General features: G+C 51.3%; 7 protein-coding genes and 1 pseudogene across 8 annotated transcripts; all 8 read right to left on the bottom strand.

Moving 5' to 3' along the window:
* Positions 1-479: 479 nt before the first annotated feature.
* TEOVI_000015300 (Protein of unknown function (DUF1674), putative) lies at positions 480-791 on the bottom strand (the record flags this gene model as incomplete). Its single annotated transcript, XM_067220747.1, has 1 exon — positions 480-791. The coding sequence occupies one exon, from the start codon at positions 789-791 to the stop codon at positions 480-482; it is 312 nt and encodes a 103-aa protein (XP_067076848.1).
* Positions 792-1,456: 665 nt separating this feature from the next.
* On the bottom strand, positions 1,457-8,863 carry TEOVI_000015200 (RAVE protein 1 C terminal, putative; the record flags this gene model as incomplete). The annotated part of the gene is made up of 1 exon (XM_067220746.1): positions 1,457-8,863. The coding sequence occupies one exon, from the start codon at positions 8,861-8,863 to the stop codon at positions 1,457-1,459; it is 7,407 nt and encodes a 2,468-aa protein (XP_067076847.1).
* Positions 8,864-9,304: 441 nt separating this feature from the next.
* TEOVI_000015100 (uncharacterized protein) lies at positions 9,305-11,041 on the bottom strand (the record flags this gene model as incomplete). Its single annotated transcript, XM_067220745.1, has 1 exon — positions 9,305-11,041. The coding sequence occupies one exon, from the start codon at positions 11,039-11,041 to the stop codon at positions 9,305-9,307; it is 1,737 nt and encodes a 578-aa protein (XP_067076846.1).
* Positions 11,042-13,258: 2,217 nt separating this feature from the next.
* Positions 13,259-14,482, bottom strand: TEOVI_000015000 (EamA-like transporter family, putative; the record flags this gene model as incomplete). The annotated part of the gene is made up of 1 exon (XM_067220744.1): positions 13,259-14,482. The coding sequence occupies one exon, from the start codon at positions 14,480-14,482 to the stop codon at positions 13,259-13,261; it is 1,224 nt and encodes a 407-aa protein (XP_067076845.1).
* Positions 14,483-15,086: 604 nt separating this feature from the next.
* Positions 15,087-16,520, bottom strand: TEOVI_000014900 (uncharacterized protein; the record flags this gene model as incomplete). Its single annotated transcript, XM_067220743.1, has 1 exon — positions 15,087-16,520. One exon carries the CDS (start codon positions 16,518-16,520, stop codon positions 15,087-15,089), a length of 1,434 nt encoding a protein of 477 aa, XP_067076844.1.
* A 734-nt stretch (positions 16,521-17,254) lies between these two features.
* On the bottom strand, positions 17,255-17,743 carry TEOVI_000014800 (maoC-like dehydratase, putative; the record flags this gene model as incomplete). Its single annotated transcript, XM_067220742.1, has 1 exon — positions 17,255-17,743. One exon carries the CDS (start codon positions 17,741-17,743, stop codon positions 17,255-17,257), a length of 489 nt encoding a protein of 162 aa, XP_067076843.1.
* Positions 17,744-17,914: 171 nt separating this feature from the next.
* On the bottom strand, positions 17,915-18,415 carry TEOVI_000014700 (uncharacterized protein; the record flags this gene model as incomplete). Its single annotated transcript, XM_067220741.1, has 1 exon — positions 17,915-18,415. One exon carries the CDS (start codon positions 18,413-18,415, stop codon positions 17,915-17,917), a length of 501 nt encoding a protein of 166 aa, XP_067076842.1.
* Positions 18,416-18,656: 241 nt separating this feature from the next.
* Positions 18,657-20,198, bottom strand: TEOVI_000014600:pseudogene (annotated as a pseudogene). The gene has a single exon. A coding segment is annotated over exon 1 (1,542 nt).

Raw genomic sequence — 20,198 nt, 5'->3', positions numbered from 1 at the left:
CCCCCCCCCCCACGCGCCCAAAAGAAGAAAATGCATCCGCCTACCATTTGCTGTGCCTGCTGGTGCTGACAACCCCCGTTGTGCGCACTTGCAAAAAAGTATATGTGTGAAAATGTGGACAAAGATGAATTCATCTCACCTTTCCCCCACTCGCTGTTGATGCCGCTTAAACTTGTACTACCAGACAATACACATATTCCAACTCATAGGGTGGGGCTGCTCGCTACTCATGGTCAACCTCACTCCCTTTGTCACACAGCCACTCCAATCCCCCACTGCGTTTGCGACGTCTCAGATGCAGTGAGGCACAACACACTAAAGCATGATAGGAACTACCCAGGCCGAATAGGACACGCACAACAGTCGATATTTGATAGTACAACACAAAAAGCGTGATCATATATGCAGAAGTTACGAAAAACTAAATAATCCACTACAACCTCATTTATCCTGGACACACAAAATACCTCTCGTGCTGCTCAGAAATCGTGGCAGCGTCCGTTACTCTCCCAATCGCCGTACCGCACCGGATCGAGTTGCACACTCCCCACCGGCACACCTGTCGCTTCATCCACAATATTCGTTGGCTGAGCGCCCGCGGCTTTGTTAAAGAGGGATTCTGCGCTGCCAGTGGAAGTGGTGAGTCGTTGAATTGTCTCCTCTGACAGAGGTTGTTGTTGTTCTGCCTTTCCAAGCGTAGCAAGACGGTGCTGAAGATACTGCTTATCGTGCACAGCTGACATGAAGATGCCGCCGTCAGCCCCAATGAGGCGTGAGAATGAACGACGCATCGCGGCTTTTGAATCGAACTAATAATGAGAAAAAGCAAAACTCAAGGAAACCTCACACCTGATCCTATTGTTCCACCCTCCTCCCTGTTTGGCTATGTCCTTTTTCCAATGCCTACCACGGTTGATGAATGCGCGCCCAGACGTAAATTGAGGCGACTGAATTCGTATTCGTACACGTGCTTTTGCGTGTTCTTACACCAATGTTCGGTTGGGTTGGCTTTCCTGGTGGTAGTTTTTTTTGACAGTGAACATTTCAGGCAACGAGAATAATAAGGTGATAGTTGGTGGAAAAGAAGGAAAACACAGCGCTCCGAGCAACACACCTCACACTAAGGACATGTGGATCACAGGAAAGAATTTTAAAAAAAAATAGAATCATAGGCACGGAAACGTTCAAACAAGCAGCAGCAGTGGGTCTTCTCTGCGTCAATCCCACGAAAAGAAAAAAGAAGCACAAAATGGCAGCCTAATAGGGAAAGCACCAATAAAGGATGTCGCGTTCGCCTCGTGGAAGGCAAAATATATATCACCATCGAGGAAAGTCAGATAAAGCAACACAGGTATCGGCGAATGCGAAACGCAGAGGTTCGCGGCAACCCACCGAACAGAAAATATGGGGGCAAAAGATCAGTGTCGAAAATTACCGCAAGTGCTTCCCTTCACGATCACGCCTTTCCGAACTTGATGGTACTAAATGGAAAACCAACCGCGAGTACTCTCCCGTCTCCGAGACCAGCGAGCATAACGGAAGGCGTGAACACGACACTGTGTACATCACAGCGAGGGGAAGTCGAAGGTATCAGTTGCAACCTGGATGCCTTGAGCAACAGACTCTCTTTCGATGCAAGCGCCTTCTCAGCCACACATTCTGAGGCCACATGTGAGGTAGACCCGTTACAAGCCTGCACCGCGCCGCGAATGGAGTTGGAGTGGAGAAGCAGTACAGCACCGTCCACAAGACCCACAGCAACAATATCATCATGATAACTTGCGGCCACGCACGTTACAGTTACGTTAGGCGTCCGCACAAAAGTGTACAATCGGGAGCTCCACATGTCATACAGGGCAACGGCCCCATTAGTTGATATGCACATGATGCTATCCAAGCCTTTTATGTACACCGCGTGTTCAGGCACAACTGATAGCTCCTGCCATGCGAAAGTTCCGGGACGCAGGACAAGGTCTACCAGCAGCAAGAGTTCAGTCGTGTTACGCTCATAATTTCCAAACCGTGGAAACCCGAGCAAACCCTTCTTCGATTTAGGCTTTGCTGATGCTGGCTTAGGCTCACCCCTCAGGCCACACACACCTTCTTCCTCCTCTGGATTCCGCTGGCCAGTTGCAAGGCTATCATAGGAAAATCCAATAACCGCAATATGTGACTGCGACGCCCCGCAGAACATCACCGTTCGGATACCGCCGGTGGGCAGCACATGGTACACAAAGAGGGGTTGGACAGCGCGGTCCACGGGTTGCAGATCAAAACGCCAACCACGAACACTGCCGTCTTCCAACCCGGCCACAAAAGTGCAACCGTCAGTTGAGTATGCGACACCTGTCACCGCCCGACTGTCTCCACAATCAAAAGTTTTTACGCACTCCGCAGCGGTGAACGAGTAAAAGTCGATGCAACCATCCAAGTGCGGTGCGGAAAAAAAGGGCAGCCGCGGGTGTGCAGCAACGCGGCTGCCATCCAGGAGCGGAAGACTGGGTCGCCTTGAAAGTAGTTTGCGGTCACTCCCCGGAGTGCTATTTGGACTAGCGGCCGGTTTCGTGAGGGATCGTATCGGAGATCCAAACAAAACTCCTTCCCTCGAAGATCCCCCCGGACTCAAACCCGTCACACCTCCCTCACGTGTCGGGTGAAAGGATGGGCCGCCATTATCAGCCCGTGGTCGCACCACAGGAGAAGTGTCATTGGGTCTTGAAAGCATACCACAATAGCCACCTCGTACAGAGACGTCTGCTGCCGTTGCCCAAACAATCACATCGTGGGAGGATCGATCATAATCCACACTTGTGACAGCACGGCCACACTGCTGGAGCACGAGGCTCTCGTCACGTCTAAGCACTGACGGACCCTCACGCAAGGGTGAAAGAAACTGCTCACGGTAGTTGTGACGCGTTAAATGGCGCTGTAACCATGTGGCTTCAACAAACCGCAGCGCCTCCTTCGTGCCTTGAACTAAGCGACCGTGCAGCAAATTTTCCACGGTGCGCGGAGCTACGGTATTGCTCAAAAGGGTAAGCGCAGACTCCGTCATACCCGACAGACTCGTATTGCACGTTGTAGTCTGACAAAAAACCTCGGAGTGGGAAACGCATAACTTCAACAAATCTACGTAGCGTTGCTGCTGACCACACGACTCACACACACCATTATCGCCCAGCAAACTGGTGGCAGTGGGCAAACTGTGCCCTAATACCCCGGCTATCTGGAGGAGCTGTTGCTCTACCTCAATGAAAACACCGTTAGGGTCCGCTGGCAAAGGGTCACGCAGCTGCAGGACGGAAACGACATCACCCACAAATTGCACAGCTGCAGCATTGAAGTCTAGCGTTACGCGACAGAGCATATAGCTCACGAGCCATTGCTGCAACGCTACTTGGGTTGATTGTGAATCTTGTGATGCTGAACGCAGACCGGATGCCTCCAGGAGCAACTCTTTAAGCGCGGATAAATGTAAGCGCGCAGTGCACCAAACCAGCAGCATCGCACGCAACTTGTCATTTCGTAGCCTCCCACTATTATCGTTAGGTCTAACGCCGCTGCCGGCGCTGCCGCTCCCCTCAAACGGGTTATATAGAGCAAAATTAAGCGACTCGGAACCATCTACCCCATGCATGTCACTGCCCATAGATGTTTCCCTCTTTTCTTCCTCCTGCGCCCACTCTGCCGTCTGCGACCTCAGATTCTCCAGAACGTGGCATACCGTGCGCACATACACAGCAATAGTATTCACTGTTACCGTTTGCGCACCCTCCACCAATAGGATGTCATCTATCATCGGAAGACCGAGAAGCGCAGTTGCCAGTGCACAGTCTTTATTATAGGTGGCGACAGACATCAATGACACGCGCAACGCGATGATAACGGTACACAGCCCCATCCCATTGCCTTCCCCCTCCGCATAACGAGGGGATTCAGAAAGACGGTCAACACAACTTTTACCCCACTGTCCCTGCGGTAGGCATTCCAGCATCTGTTGTAAGCAGGAAAACGCACCGGCAGCCGGGTCTCGTCCACCGACGGCAACCAGCAGGCGCGCCGCACACGATAGAATGTCACATACTGCAGTGTTCTGGTGCTTCTGCACCTGTTGCTGCGGCTGAGTACTCACCGAATTCTGAAGTTCCTCCCTAATGAAATCCAGTTCTCGCAACAATGAGTAGACAATGGCGGGATCAATGCGGTAAATCTCCCCCGCACCCGCCCTCACCGTTGGAACTGACACTGCTTCAGACATAGGGGAGGCGACGGCTACTTCAGGTGACTGCGATGACGCCGCCATCTCTCCCCGCTCCCCGTCGTCACCGTCCATATCGAATGCGTTGAACGCTAGCGTACCTGAATTGAAATCAGCAACAATCCCTGAGGTGGCCACCCTATTGGCAGCCGATCCGTTCCCCTGTGCTGTTGGGTCATCCCCGGCGTCTTCTTTCGACAACCCCAGTAACCACGATAATGCTTCCTGGCAAAACAGTGATGTAGGCAACCTCATCCCAGCAGCATGCGACAGTCGCACGGTGTGCATCAACAATCGGAGCATTTCCCGCTGTGCAGGCCCTCTTTCTGCGCCGGTACGCCGCCTGGCAAACTTGAGCAGTGCGAGTCGGTCGGCGCCCTCCAAGACGTGGAGCGGTGCTTGCACTGTGAGCAACGACAGTGCTTCGTGCTTCCGGCCGCCTCGCCAGAGAAGGCACGCCTCCTCTGACTTACTCATTGCTCCACAAGAAGTCTCCTCAAGCCTGCGCTGCTCGATGAACCAAGACAAATCATCGGGATTATCATCAGTCGCGATACGTATAAGAAAGAGGGCAAGAGAGACGTTGCCTTCGCGCTGCAACAAGACCTGGGCTGCATTTCGCGGTTCGGCGGCCAGCACGAAAAAGGCAGCACCGTACTCAATCAAATTCTTGCTGACGGCAGCAAATGCGTTGGCCGACGCAGCAGAGCGATTTTTCGCCTCGTTAAAGTCACGAGAGAAAAACATCTCTAATTTGGTGTTCCCGCAAGTTCTGCAGAGCGCAGAGATGACGCCGGGTTTCCGCGCAAGGCAATACATAAGTGCACATTCCCGCACGTCACGACTTCGCTGGTACTGCTCTCGGGCCACGCGTTCTGCAATTGCGCGGAGACGATGAACTGAATCCAACCAAAATGGCACCCCAGAAACCTCCACGTTTGCCCATGACAAAACGTTTCCATCTGTGGCTGACAGAACATCCAGCAGCTGAGGTTGGCAGTCGGAGAGAGCTGCCCACAAAAAACTGGTGTGGTTCGCGGGAAGACTTTCAGCGGACGCTACAGCAGCACGCCTCCGTTGTTGAAGCTGGAGGAACTTATGCGAAAAGAGACAACGAGAGGCCCCTGCGTCGTTAGCAACGCCAGACACCCTAACCGCCCGCAGACTCTCCACAGTGCAAAGAAGTGTCAACTGCTCCTGGCTGCTGAGACCTCTCAGTTTCGCATGCATGACAACCTCCGTCATTTGATCAAGGAGCTCCAGCGGAATATCCAGCCCGAATGCTGCAGCATAATCACACAAATTTTCCTCCTCGCCTCCCTCCAGCTGGTGGGTCCTCACCGCCACCCCAGCGATCTCTTCGGTGGCAGCAGGCACGGGCCAAGCGTCGAGTGGTCCTTTTGTGGAATTTTGGCATAGTACTTCCGCCACCCGCCGTGGTCCGCTGTCGTCCACGCTCTGCGAAGCCACCGATGCTTCAGCTGCACTCTCCAATATACCCTCGAGTGCAGCCCGCGCCACTCGAGGCCGGTGCATGGCTAACAGTAGTGTTATTACCGTAGGATGATACAATTCCACCTTAGCACACCGGGTGCTAGTGCGACCCACCTCGGTATATGGGCAGCTACCACCTTCTTCTACGATGATCTCCCCCTTCAAAGCGGACCGCAAGTCCTTTTTAGGGCTCGTTTCACACACTTTGATCAATCCCTCCTCGGATGAAACATACACAAAGTGCGTACAGGAAGCACCCTCGTAGCAATGACAATTCATTCCGGAACTTTTTGTATACAGCGGGGCCATCGTGGTAATGGCCTCTTGTGACTCAGAACCTCCGCGAACACAATACTCCCTCCAGCAGTGTCCGCTTCCAACGCCATTGGTGGTAACACGCATCCAGCGCACGATGGATTTCGAGTCCCGCCGTAGTACAAAAAGACCACCGGTATCACACATGAAAAAAGTCGCCACGTTATGTATTACCAACTCCTGCTCGAACACCGGTTGCGTTGCCACGTCGCGGAGAGCATCCAATACATAAACCATCAATACAGTCTTAATCTCCTCATCACGTGTCGCACCCATCACACACACAACAATTACGTTGTTCACAAGCTTTACACAGTCAACTCGAACGGGGTTGTAGGGTTGTGCCATACTTTCGAATGGACGGAACTTCAGTGGGGTTTCGTGCGGCAGCAGCCGAGACTGCACAACAAGGGACTGTGCGCTCGTAGACCAGCTCACACACGCCAGTCCGTCTCGGCTGGGTCGCCGTTCACGGAGGAGCTCAGCAGGAAGAGGGGCGTCCAAGCACTGCACTAGCGCGGTGGAGGGTGGAAGCACGCCGTGAGCAATCAAACTGTCCCACTCACCCACAACACTCGCAAGAGGTGTGGCGGGAATGTACCACCATTGGTGATGATGTGGCTTGTCGGTGTCTTTCACAGACATTTCGACACAGCAACGAATACCCCCAGTGGTTAGCCTCAGCGCGCCTACCTTCAAAGCCGACGGGAGCAGCGACGGTGTCACAGAATTGAATCGCCCATTCTTTGAACGATCTCCAGAACCATCACAGCTACGCCCTTCGTCAAGGATGGTCTTGTCCGAGAAAGCGGCGGGGGTAGGGGAGCCGTACTTTGCAGTGAGCTGCCTCAGAAGCTTCCTCGCGTCACCGCCACAAGCTTTCAAAAGCACCGGAAGCATGTGCAACTTTTCAGGGCACTTGGCTTGCATGAAAGACCGCAACGCTTCACTTTCTTCCACACAAGTGTTCCCCTTCATTTCGTTACCAGCGTCATCGTCCCCACACACAGAGGAACCACAAACTAACTTTTGGAGATGCTCCAGAGCAAGTGGTCCAACAACGGATACTGAAGCCTCGGTTAAACCACCAGAGAACAAAGTACGACGAACCACGAACAGCCGGTCCTGCGTGAGGCCCAACACAATCTGTTGCGGACCAGAAACACCATCAACAACAGCCGTAGCGAGAAGTGGCGGGTGCGCATCCACGCCGAGCGTCAAAAACGCTTCCACACGCACTGTCGCAGCTGCAAGATCCACCACGACCCTCGCGACCATACCATTTCGGAACCGCAACACAAGACGGTATCGCTGTGCCTCCAATAGCGCCGCTACAGCCGGAGTTAAGGGGCCAAACGCTACAGCCCGGGGCCTCCACGCGGGCAACACATCCACGGTAGTTATATCACCGTAGTGTTTTTGGATTGGGCCTAGTAGCTGCGGCACCAAGCATTCAGTGGAAGAGCAACGCACAAGACAGTTGCCTTGGTGGGGGTCGTAGCAGTAGCTAGAGCGAAAGACAGATCCATCCTTTTCAACGCAGAGAAGCTCCAACTTGTCACTCCCCTGTACCTCGCTGTGAGAACAAATGTAATTGGGTACAATGTGAACTGAAAGAGGGGTGCCTGATATGGAGCTGTGCGGCACCTTCCCAGCGGGCACAAGCGTCAACATGACTTCGTGAACAGTTGAAGAATTCACCCCAACCATACCACTTCCATGCTGTGTCTCCAACCCCGCTCGCACGTGCGCCCCTTCATGTACTGGGCACAGCTGCGCGATGAAAAATACGATGAAGGGTTGTCCTCTATCCGACTCATGACACGTGACACACAAAAGAGAGTACCCTGAGACACGATGCCACTCCAGAGATGTAATCTTGTAGTTGCACAACCTCGTAGATGCACCCCGCCACACATATGCACTGCCCTCTGCTGTTTCGAGGAGTGAAGGGGTGGGGGTCCGATAAGAGAGCGACCTGAAGGAATCGACACAAGCCTCTCGGGGAGCGTGAAGTACCGGAGGAAAAGAAACGGTGCTTTGCTCCGTCCTCTGTTCCTGATCGCTTAACCTCGGCTGCAGAGGAAATACCTCCACCAGAGAGGATCGCTGGGAAACGGACAGATACATACTCACGCGGCATACTGCCAGTTTGCTATAGGATCCACGCACACGCCACCGCATTACTCCCCTACTCCTTTCCTCCTCATTCCGGTCCCTCCGCTCGTGCCACTGCCGCCCTCTCCAACTAAGCTCGATGAGTTCAACTGCATCACTGTAAGCAATCACAAGAACGGTGGACGTCACGAACTCGGCATCGAGTGCCTTCCGTGCACACTCTTCTTTCTGTGTATGAGACCACTCAGAGAGGCAAACCGGCATCTGGGCCTCGTTAGGGGAACTATGGACCGTAGCACGGGAACATCCCGGTATGCCTCCACACACACACAAACTATGATACGTCATCTGCATGCGTGGCCCCGTAACATCAACAACGTACACACCACTCATGGATATGACGATAACACGAATGTCATCATCCCTTTCGCTGCAGCAGATGCGGCACGCCAAAGGGGTTGGAGGTGGCTCGGGCAAGTCCGAATGGGCCTCAGCTTCAAACCCAGCGCCATCACCATCGGACGGCGCAGAGAGTGGCCCACTTGCGCATAGCGTCCCACCGCGTAGCACTAAGAAATTGTGATCGGTAACCAATGCTGTCCACAGTTCCCCACGGGAACTAAACGCGTGTGCCGCATGATGACATCTCTGTGGGAAAAGAATACCACTAAGTGACATGATGCACAGGTACGCAAAAATTGACGAGAACTGCTTACCACCCTATATATAAACACAAACCAATACTTTCCTTTTCGATGTGCACAAGGGGGTCGTTAATCTACCTCCTCATGTATACTGGACCATTCCCCGTCAAACGAAACACACCAAAAGAAATGTTCGGGGGAGGAGCATGTTGGAAAAGAATAAGCACCATTGAAAACTTCACAACACAGGCTCGCACTCACGAAAACGCGGTTGTGATCAGCCCCGAGGGTTAATACTTTAGCGAAGGGCGATGTAACTAAAGTCTTACGATTTGTCAGCGGTGCACTAAAGGCCGCACGAAAAGATAGTAAACAACGAAAACAGAAAACTGCAACAACTCGCTGCGATGTGCAAGTTAGCCGTGGCGTCCTCCGTTCTACCCTGCGCCTCGTCCTTCTCCCTTCAACCCTAACCTCAAAGAATGGAAGCGACGCCAATACCACCCACCCAGCTCTCCCACCTCTCCGCCACCACATCACTGAAGGGACTGCAGTCTGTCACACACGCCTGCGCTAGCAGAAGGCGGCCGATACCACACTCACGCACAACATAATGAATCGCATCCCTCTCCCCAAGGCGGATCCAAAAGCTGTATGCCTCCGGGCATTTACCCGTGCCCTGCCCTCCACCGGGAAGAAGCGCCAACGGAGCCTTCCACCTCCGCATGACTGCAGAACGCCGGTCAACGTGGGCTTCATACGTGAACTCTGTAACAACGTAATCCATAAAGTCGATGGCGCATCGGAACTCACGCAACAGTGTAATCGTTGCTCGCCGCTCCGTTCCGTCCGCACGGTCTACAGCTTCCACCGTGATGGAACCCAACGCTGCGCTTTCGTTGCCTCTGCTGACCGCAGAAGCGGCCGCTACAGCGCTGGCGCTCGCATACCGCGTAGACTCGGAGGGAAGTTGGATCACAAGGTTCCCCTGGCGGAACAATAATCCGGGACGTTTTCCCACGCATAGCGCAGACCACGAAAAAGTCATCCCAACAGACGCGCAAAATGTAGAGCGCAACCATTTGCAGTGTTTTAGACACTGCGCTGCAGTTGCCGGGTCAACGGCAGCAGTATCAACAGTAATAGCCGCGTCAGTAGCGACGACACTAGCGGTAGCGGAAACAGCTCCGCCTCTGGCCGTGTGAAAGGTGGTCAGCAAAACGATAGAGCTGTCACTTCCTACACGCGGCTCCATCAGCCATGCGATGACGCTACGCGCTGTACCGCCCTCACCCCTCACTAGCAAATAAAAGGAGCCGGGCGGTCGCACGTCATAGAGGGAATTACACGGATCAACAACCCCCGTGGTAAGACGTGGTGTTGGAAGTCGCAACGAACGCCACCTACTGCCGCGGGTACGCCGCAACCAAGCACGCTGCAAGTCACCGCGTTTCATTATGCAGACACCAGGAGTGAGGGGTAGGAGGGCAAACATCACTTCCACACTGCCAGCGGCGTCCTCATACAAGAGAAAGTTCAAATTCTCAGATACAAGACCTAGCTCCTTCGCAGCCTCTCCGAGTTTGCAGGTGGCCTCACCACCTAGTTGTGGATGCCAACAAATATTTCTTCCTGGAGGCGCGGTGACATGGATAACACAGCAGCCTCGTCTCGTACAGACAGCGCTATTTCCAGCAACCCACTCAGTGGAACTTAACCCAACCACATCGCTCCCTCTTGAGAGCTGCAGGTAGCGTTCCTTCAAGTCATAAACAACTGCATCAAAACTACATCTCGCGTATGTAGCATCCCTCTCTCTTGTAGAGAGTGCAACACTAACCAAAAGAACATACTTGCATAGCAACTTCCCAAGTGGGCCGCAGCTTTCAGTGGGGGCAGACTGTGGGACCTCCCACGCAGTGCAGAGTGAGAACTTAGACGGATCTAAGAGCTGTGCCAAGGAAGCGGCCAACGCTTCGGGTGTCACCCCCGCTGATGAACCGCTCTCAACCGAGGTGGGACGTGGAAGAAAGTATTCTGTTACATAAAGGGACGTAGATAATGAATCAAGGCTCGTGAAGTGTGTAACATTCACCGAGCACTTGTCCCTCACGTCGTGGTGCACGCGCTGCACCCACCCTTGTGGAGCAAGCATCGTCTTGCAGGAGAGGCTGTCAACATCTCGCTCCACGAGGCACATACCCCTTTCCATCCGGGGCACCCCCAATGTCTCCCTTCCTTGTCGCTGATCCCGCTATCGACACTCTTGGCCTGTCTCTTTTTGTTATTGGTGCCTCGGACCAATAGCGTCCCCCTACTGCATAGTTCATCGGACCGGCGTTGGATTTCGTATACACGATTCGAAACAAAAGCAGAACGAAAAAAAAGATCAATAAAGAGCTAACAGTGAGAAAGGGCAATGTTAAGCAATGCACACCCACTCACTCCCCCTCTGCACTCCTCTGACACTCTCCTGGTCAGTTTCGACACTAAATCAGACAATATTCAAAGCAATTGGGTGGCTTGAGTGACTCAGCCCGTTAACCACAGTCTTCATCCAAGCAAAAAACAAGAAGACAAAAAACACCCCTTGGAAACCAATCAGTCCCAGCACTTCATCCCATATAAGGGAGATCCCAAGATGCAGAGCAAATGACTTATATGATCCCCCCATAGTTAGTGGGGTAAAAATCAACATCTCTGGTTCTTTTCTGTCTTTTGAAACATACCGTGTGCGGTCGGGATTGAAAGGGATGTTAACCAAGTAAAACAAATTTTAGGAAGGAACCGCAAGCCTGCTTCCTTCCTCTGAAACCCTACGGTGGGGTGGAAGAACAAACAAATGTTGAACAGCCCGCACACAATAGAACCCAACGGGCGAGCCTAATGTTTCCAATATTGGCACTCCATTCCTACCTCGCGCACACACACACACACACACATCAGACTAACTTCTCAAGGACAGACAAGAGATGTGGGTGTTGTATCGTCGATTCTCCGGTGATATAATCGAACAACGGTACCACGCGCGCTGTCTCCTCCACTGGAGGTCACGGTTTTTATCTGATTTTCTCCCCCCCCCCTGTACCGGTCCCACTCTCCCCACTCCATGGGCCCCACGGCAACGAAAAGGAGAAGCTGTGGAAAAGATGATAGGCAGGAGAGGGAGGAAATAAAATACAGAACAGTGCCCGCTGGGGTAAAGACATATGATGACGCAAGAGCAACACCGAAAAATTGAAGTACAGAAGCGAATATCAAATTTAAATAAATGGAGGGGCAGGTACCTACGCTAACCAAACCATGTATTACCCTCCCGTCTTCTCCCCGTCCCAAGTCACGCACCAGTTTCACTCATGATACACCGGGGAACGAAGAGCGGGAGGACCAAACGCGGCCTGTAAACGGAAACGAAGGTGCCATTGCCAGTTGGTTCCCTTACGCTTGTGAGCAATGGGTGCATATGACGGCAACTTTTCGAGTCAACCGCTGTAGGGAGGTTAGAAGCCACAAAGTAAAAAAAAAGTGTTTAAAGACCATAAGCACAAACATATACATAAACAAATGCGTCCATAAACACAAGTACAAGCCACTTTTTCTTTTGTTACCTTTCGACACTTCATCAGGACACATCTCACACTAATTCATGCAGCACATGCCCTCTCGCTGTTTTGCGTTCTTTCCTTAATTTCCCTAACATATTTCACCGTCTCCCCATGTCATTCATCCCTTTACATAACCTCGTCCCGGCCTTCGCTCACGTGTAAATGTGCAACCATGAAGGTCAAACAGGATTTACCACTTCTAGCTTCGCGTTGTAGCCGTACCAAAAAAAAGACAAAGACGGAAACACGATGTACTTCACTTTACTTACAATCATGCATTTGTCACTTAACATTCCTCGTTTACCATTGCTTTCCCAGCTCTCTTTGAATCTATCCTCCTGATGCTGCAGAAGTACTGCGGCTCCTTCTCACCGCTGTTATTATTTTTACCCTTTCCGTTTCACTCAACGGCAAGCCGCTCACATGACGTTGTTCCTTCTTTTGCTGGATAGACAAAAGGGAACCCGCAGATGACGGAAGCTTGCAGTGCTTTGCAAAGGGGCACTTTACTCCATCCTCCAAAGGGGTAACGGGTCCTGCACGACACTCCTCCTCATTACCCACTCTTCTCATATTAGCAGCGTTACCGCCTCCCACGCTAAGCCAATTAAACTTAGCCACGAAGTTTTTGTTTTTCCTCGTTAGTCAATTACTATTTTTTAGTTGTTTTTTTCCTTTTTTTTTTTTGAAACCAATTTCACTTTATTTCTTACCATACTTACATATGCACACTTATGTTTTATGACACGAATTGATTATTATTTATATGTTTAGCTTCAATTATGCCCTTCCATCACATTCCTCAGTGACACACTCCATGAGCCCTAACTGGAGCGCGAACCCTTTAGCAACTTCATGAGCTGTTGCTCCAAATTAAAGCAAATGAATCCTAGTGTCAGCAAAACAGCTCCTATTATGTACATCGCATTGAAGGACTTCTGCTTTATGAGGAGGTCTGAGGTCATAGCCAAAGGTGTTGTCAAAGTGAGACCCAACGTTGCAGCTGTGGGCGAGGTGAGCAGCACCGCACGCGCCCACAACACCTCACTGAGGTTTGTTCCCACTAGTGCGTTCGCTAGGAGCAGTGCAAATTGAATCCCACCGGGGGTCTGGAAGGTCTCGAAGTCGGTAAAGTGAAAAATAAGCAGAAGTGGCCAAAAAAGAATGGTGTTCAGGGCGCCCACAAAGCCAAAGAGCATTAAAATGCTATACCGGTCATCGTCTGAAGCGTGCCACCTGATGATGCTTGTGTAAACGGCGTAGAAGATAGCAGCTAGTAGAGCATAAATATCCCCCCCAACGGTTTCGTTTTCAGTGTTCTCCGCGTCAGAGAACCCAACCAGACACGCACCGATAATGGTCATCGTCATGGCAAGCAGACAGGGCCAGGTGGCCTTCTGATTAAAGAATATGAGTGATAGTAAAAAGGTCCAGATGGCAGACGTATTGCTCAAAACAGTAACAGAGGAAACGGAAGTGGCTGCAAGGGAGGCGTTGAACAGGGAATTCGCCAAGAACCAAATTGGGCAAAAGAAGGCTGCGCACTTGAAAACCCTGAACTTGCTGTATGGCCTTATTCGTTCCGCCTCACTCTGTGGTCCACCCCGCGAAACATCCGCCCCATCCGCGGGCTCGTTGTCGGGTGCCGAGGCACCCGAGACGAATGTTCTTTTGAGAGCATCATCATATATAACCAATGACGAGGTCCGCTCACCATTTTTCCACGGTAGCCGGCGCCACGAGCTCAGTAAAAGGAACCCGATATTATTGACAGCAAACGTATTAGTGTTAAAGTAGGTCATAAAGTATGGCTTCTCATATTCTTCCGCCTCATATATGTACTGGATCAACACTGAAGCATATGTCCATATAACTGCGACACAAAGAATCATCACAATACCAAGTGCATAGGAACCGACAGTGAAGGGAGGGCGCTGGTCCTCAGTTTGCTTGTCATTCCTTCGTTTGTTATCATTCATCAGGGATGCGGACTCAGTTCTGTATGCGGTTACACCATCGCCATTAGTTGCTGCATTTTGGGATGCCATCTTGCTTGTGTGTTGTTAAATGCTGTGAATTTTGTTGCTTTGCTCCAGGAATGTGTTGCAAACCTCGCGTTTCAGTGCACGCGTCTCCATAAGATTAGGGAGAGAAGTGTCCCAATGCAGAGGATAAAAGGCAAAGGATCGTCATTCAAAGACAATAGCCATGTGCAACTTCCACACCGCCTCCTTAACTCCACGACGGAGTAACAGAAGACACGGAAGTGGTGAAACACGTGGCGGAGAGGGAATAAAATGAAACAAAATGATGGGAATGCCGAGTAAACCTCACCCCATTACTTGAACGCACCACAACCCCTTCCTGGTCGCGAAGCTGGAACAGTAGGAACAATATACACATTCAATGCACCTACAAACGCACGAATACTGGTGTATGACGACAGAACCACTCAATAAGTTAGCCCACTGGCAACCCCAAACTGGGGCGCTAGCCAGCATGAATTAAGACACACTTGGGTATGGCAGCGACTTCGGGTCCACCTCTCCGCACATAGAGATACCTTTTATTTCACGTGCTTCACTGTACTTCTCTCCACCCCTTGAAAAGCACAGGAGCCGGAGACAGCCACAGATTTACACGCTAAACGGGTCACTCCGAACCGTCAGAGTGCTGTGCATACTTACCGAAACCACTCTTCAACCACCCGAATAGCCGAGAAAGTGCCACATTGTCAACCTTTTGCCTTTCAGAATCGTCCCTCTTTCGCAACTCCCGCTGAACGACGCGGAGCTTCTCGTCCAGCAGAGCGCGACAGTATGCTGTTGTACATTCAATATGGTCATCCTCGTGTTTGGACGCATGATTGTAGCAAATTTCTAGACACTTGGGTCTCGTTGGCGAGGAGCGAACCTCTTCGATGTCTCTCACCAACTTTTCCTCACATCCCTGTGAAGCCTCTCTGCCAGCATTGTAGGGCTGCTTCATATACAGCCGCTCCCCATCCACACAGAGAATGCGTTGCTGCCGTGCCCCGTGCTTGTTAATGCGAATTACTTCGAACTGCTCAAGAGTTTGGGCCTTTTCAGCATCAATGTTTATAACAATGTCCTCCACTGGTGCTGGCACATCCGCAGCACCGTCCGTCACACGCCCCTGTACGAGAACCTCCGTGACCCCAAAGCGATGGAGGGACAGTATAGTACGCTCCGCCACAGGAATATCCATATGTCCGCACCCTGTTCCAAAGTTGTAATATTCATTAATATTCAGCTCAACCGGTCCATATTTAATACGCAGGGAACCCGCGACTAGCCAAATGCCGGGGAGTCGGCTAAAAATAACCCGCTCCAGACTCTCAGCAAGCATGTCAGCTGGGACAAGCACCTGGCGCTTGACAACTTTGGCCTGTGAGTCTAAGGGTCGTACCTCCACGGAGAGGTTGATGTCCTCCGCGGCTGTTGGCAGCAGCCGAGTCCTCTGCGGAAAAAGAAACAGTTTGGCGGTGGGGAGGGGTTGAACCGCAAAGCACGTTAACTTTTGAATGGCACTGTCTAGCTGAAATACCAAGTCCTCTTCACCGGTAAACTCGTCGGCTATGTACAGTTTGTAATGCCGTGGGTTCGTCGAAAAGCGAGAAAACAAACGTTCATCGGGCACAAGTGTTTGCTGAAGGAAAGCATTCACTACATCCACCCCACGGAACAAAGCTTGTCTCGCCTGAACCGTGCACACAGTGCGTCTACCTTGTGCATTCGTAAAGGTACTAAAAATGCGGATCTCGCTCCCCTTTGCATGTCCGCCTTCTTCTTTAGAAAGGGGGGGGCCGATCCAGAACTGTCCAAGACTGCTGTCCGCGAGACTTGTCTCTCGCCTCGCTCGTTGCAGCTCCAGGAGCTCGCTCATGGCAAGGGTTGCAACTGTTCCCAGCGACTGTGGGGTCCCCCCACCTGCTCGCGCTGCGTCAGCTGGCTTACCGGATTCCCGACGGCCCGAAGATGGATTGACGGGTGCTTTCATCCGATCATCGCGTTGCAAGTCCGCTTCTGCATCAACACCTGCGAGATTTACAGTCCAGCGGATCATAGAAGTCCAAATCAGGAGCAATAAAAGGCTTTTCACCAACTTTTGTACCTTATATATTCAAAAACAGACCCCTCTCGGGTCTCGCCGCTCACCGTGTCTACACACACGCACACCAGCAGCTTCTGGTCCGACAAAGCAAACGGAAGAGGGAAGGGGGAAATACCGCGGAAGAATGATTCTTATCCCGGAGAAACAGGTCACCACACGCCCGGCAAAGCGGGCTCTCACTTCGAAATCGCGGATACGATGCAGCAACAACCATCCGCACCGCGTACTGTACTGCACTCACTATCTTCAATCCTCTCAATTTGGAGAGTCTCTATACCCAAGTTACTGAGCTCATGATTTACGGCTCGGTCTCACTTATTTTTTCCGTCCTTAATTTCCTTTCTCCAACAGCGCCTAGAGTTCCATACCCACACCTTTCAAGTGGGGTCCACCATCGGTCGCGTACTAGATGGGCGTTTGCCCTGGATACAGAAGCTGATCGTGGATACAAGTAAGAACATTGAAACGGCATGGACAAGAAGTGTTGACAAGTCGTCTTTTTATCCCCGCTCCACCTCACCATTGTTTCAACTTTTTAGTTGTCCTTTTCCTTTTGTTTGCTTAGAATGCGCATTCATCGCCTCAGTCACAACCCTCACACAGCCTCCCCCAACGCTCCCAAAACAAGAAGACGAGAAAATGCAAAACGGTACGGCACAACCTCCTTTCTTCGTTAACGTCAAACGCTACTCGACACGGGGCACATTCCACTCGCTCTCACCTTCAAAGGTAACTGTCTTGTTCATGCCCACCGCAGTGCCTTCGATACAGAGGGTTTTTTCCCCTGTTTGCTTGTCAATGCGGAACACGGTCGTGCGGAAAGCTATCATAAACTTCGTTCTTCTGAATTGAGTCACCTCGATACGCGCCTCCACCTCGTCGCCAACAAACAGAGGGACCACGAAGCGCAATGTCTGGCTCATGTAAATCGACTGCGGCCCCGGGAGCTCTGACCCCAACAGCCCTGAGAAAAGAGAACCGGCTAGCATCCCATGCACAACTGGAGACTGAAAACCAGCAGCCTTCGCCGCAGCTTCATCCACATGAATAGGGTTGGAATCGCCGACAAGCGGCCCGAACGCTTTAACGTCATCTAACGTAATGACCCGCCGCGTGGACGCAAAATCGCCGATCCGAATCACACGACCCATGTGTCTCTGGCCTACCTTTAACATACTAAGTGTTCGACAAAAAGCGAAAGTGAGTCCATAAACGACAACAATGGAAATATTATGAGCGCAGCATTACCACAGGTAGTGGCATACAATGGCAACAAGACAACGAGGACGTAATATTAACTCTTCACAAGCATCGACAGCCGCCGCATGCTACCATCGATACTTAACCTAAATCCGACTATACTGAAGAACGTTGCGCTGCAGGACCTTATTCCACCGATGCTCCCAACCGCCCTTTTTGAGATGAGAATCTGTTCCCCATCCAGTGTAGTGGACTCTGTGTACCAAAAGGTTACCACCACGAACCATTTTGTTCATCGTCCAGTATGAGACGTTTACGTATGGAACCCACTCCCGCGTTCCCGCAACACCCTGAACCGCATGGTACCTATCAACGTTAGCTAAACGATAGTACGGCGTCTTAAACAACCCGTACTGGTTGTACTGAAAGCATGTGACCTTTCGCTGAAGCATCTTTTGGTGGGTCCCCACAACAGTTTTTGATAGCGGTTCGTCCAGTTGAGAAATGGCCCGGCAGACGCTGTGAAGCCAACAGTCCCGAAAAGATTTTTCGTACATCAGTCTACTTTCAAGCACAAAGTGAGTGTGCCGCTTTGGCACATCCTGACCAATGTGGCGCATCCACAATCCTCTACTGAAGCAGAACATCAATGCCCAGCATAAATATTTTCTTCAAGACCGTCACACAGGGGTAGATCCAGGAAAAGACGTGGGTGAAAGAGAATTTGCACTTCTGCGGTACAGATATGACAACCAACGAACTTAACAGCATTCCGGCCTTAGCCGGTAACCGTGCACATACCTCTTAACGCGAAACCTTAAGCCCCACATCACCCTCACTACCCCTGTCTCCAGCCTCCCCACCTCCCCCACACTCTGGCGCAAATCGCTACTGTAAAGCATCTTCGCAAATATCGAGGGCAATTCTTCTCAATATATCATCAGCTGTCTTACCTACGTTACAGACCTCCTCGCAGAGGACCCGAGACCTACTAACAGCAGAAGAAACAAAGCATGCCGCTAAACTTTCCTCGAGTTCCAACGAAGGAAGGCCTTTTGCAACACACAGCGAGGCCCGAGAGGCCACAGCTGATGCTGCGTAAATAAGAGATGCAGCTTCCCCCAACCGATCAAGAAGTAGTTGCTGGTACTGAACGTGGGAACCACTTCTTACAAAGGTGGTTTCCACGGCATTCCCAAATGTCACAACCACCTCGTCAATCAGTGACGCATTCCTGACATTCTTAATGGGAATACGATCGCGCACCCCCAACGATCGAAGCAACCTCGCCTGCATCACTTGCAATGTCGATGCATTTTGGAAAAACAAGCCATAATCCTCGATGCCGCAGCAAACAGCCGCGGCATATAAAAAATGATCCTGCTCCGTTTGATTTAAGATGCTTCTCGCGCAAGAAATACACTCCTCCAGTTGCACGCTTGGTGGGATTGATATCTCCAAATCCTTTAATAGTTTCGTTACAGTGCTTTGGGTAAACGCAGCCGTTAACGTACACTCCAGCAGACTGTCCTCCACAGGTGTGTCCGCTATAGCAGCCAGGGCGTAAATAGTGGACTCCATAGCATATACAAAGCAGGCAAAAGAACCGATAAGCCCACCAGCACCCTCTCCAGCATTGGACTCCCCCAGAATTTGAAGGATACGCTTCATTATCCCAAGAAGTGAGGCCGTGTATAGGTATTGTTCTGTAAACAACGTTATCATCGCGTTTTTAAACCCTTCGCCCACTACACCAACTGCGCAGCGGGCTGGAGTATTTTCCATGGCAACGGAGTTCCCGACCACCTTCACACCGGGGGCGTCTTTGGCGCATATAAAAAATGACAGGCGTTCGACTGTAGTAGCCCCCTCCTCCGCAACAATTTGAGTAAATGTCTTACCTAAGACCAAAAAATGCGTAGCTTTCGCGGCGTTAAAACAATGTTTTTCCCCTGTTAATACGTACTTGTCATCGCGGAGAGAGGCTTTAGTTGAAGTCATGCTAAAGTCGCTCCCATTGCTTTCTTCAACCGCCCACCCCATCACTACACTACCGTCAGACATCGCCGTTAAATACTCTCCCTTTAACGACTTGTCCCCAACTGCCGATAAGAGATAAGTACACATACCACTGTGGCCTATTAGCGATAGCATGTCAGCATTACACTTTGCACCAACTTCCTCATATATTAAAGCATGGGCGGTGTGACCAAGATCCATCCCACCATATTCCGTACTTATACGGGCTCCATAAAGATTTGTAAGTGTGCTGCCATTTTTTCGGACGTCTTCCAGCAACAATTGTAAGTTCTCTGCTTCATCACCATCAACCTTACGACAGGGGTATGGAAACATCTCATCCGGCACAATCTTGAAGTTGAATAGACCTGCCGCATAAGACGAGTGACGGCCGGGCATGTGCTTAGAAAC

Source organism: Trypanosoma equiperdum (genome assembly GCF_001457755.1).
Source record: "Trypanosoma equiperdum strain OVI genome assembly, contig: ctg_121, whole genome shotgun sequence".
Taxonomy (NCBI): domain Eukaryota; phylum Euglenozoa; class Kinetoplastea; order Trypanosomatida; family Trypanosomatidae; genus Trypanosoma; species Trypanosoma equiperdum.
The sequence above is the reverse complement of the archived record's forward strand: the minus strand, read 5'-3'. Positions and strand labels throughout refer to the sequence as shown.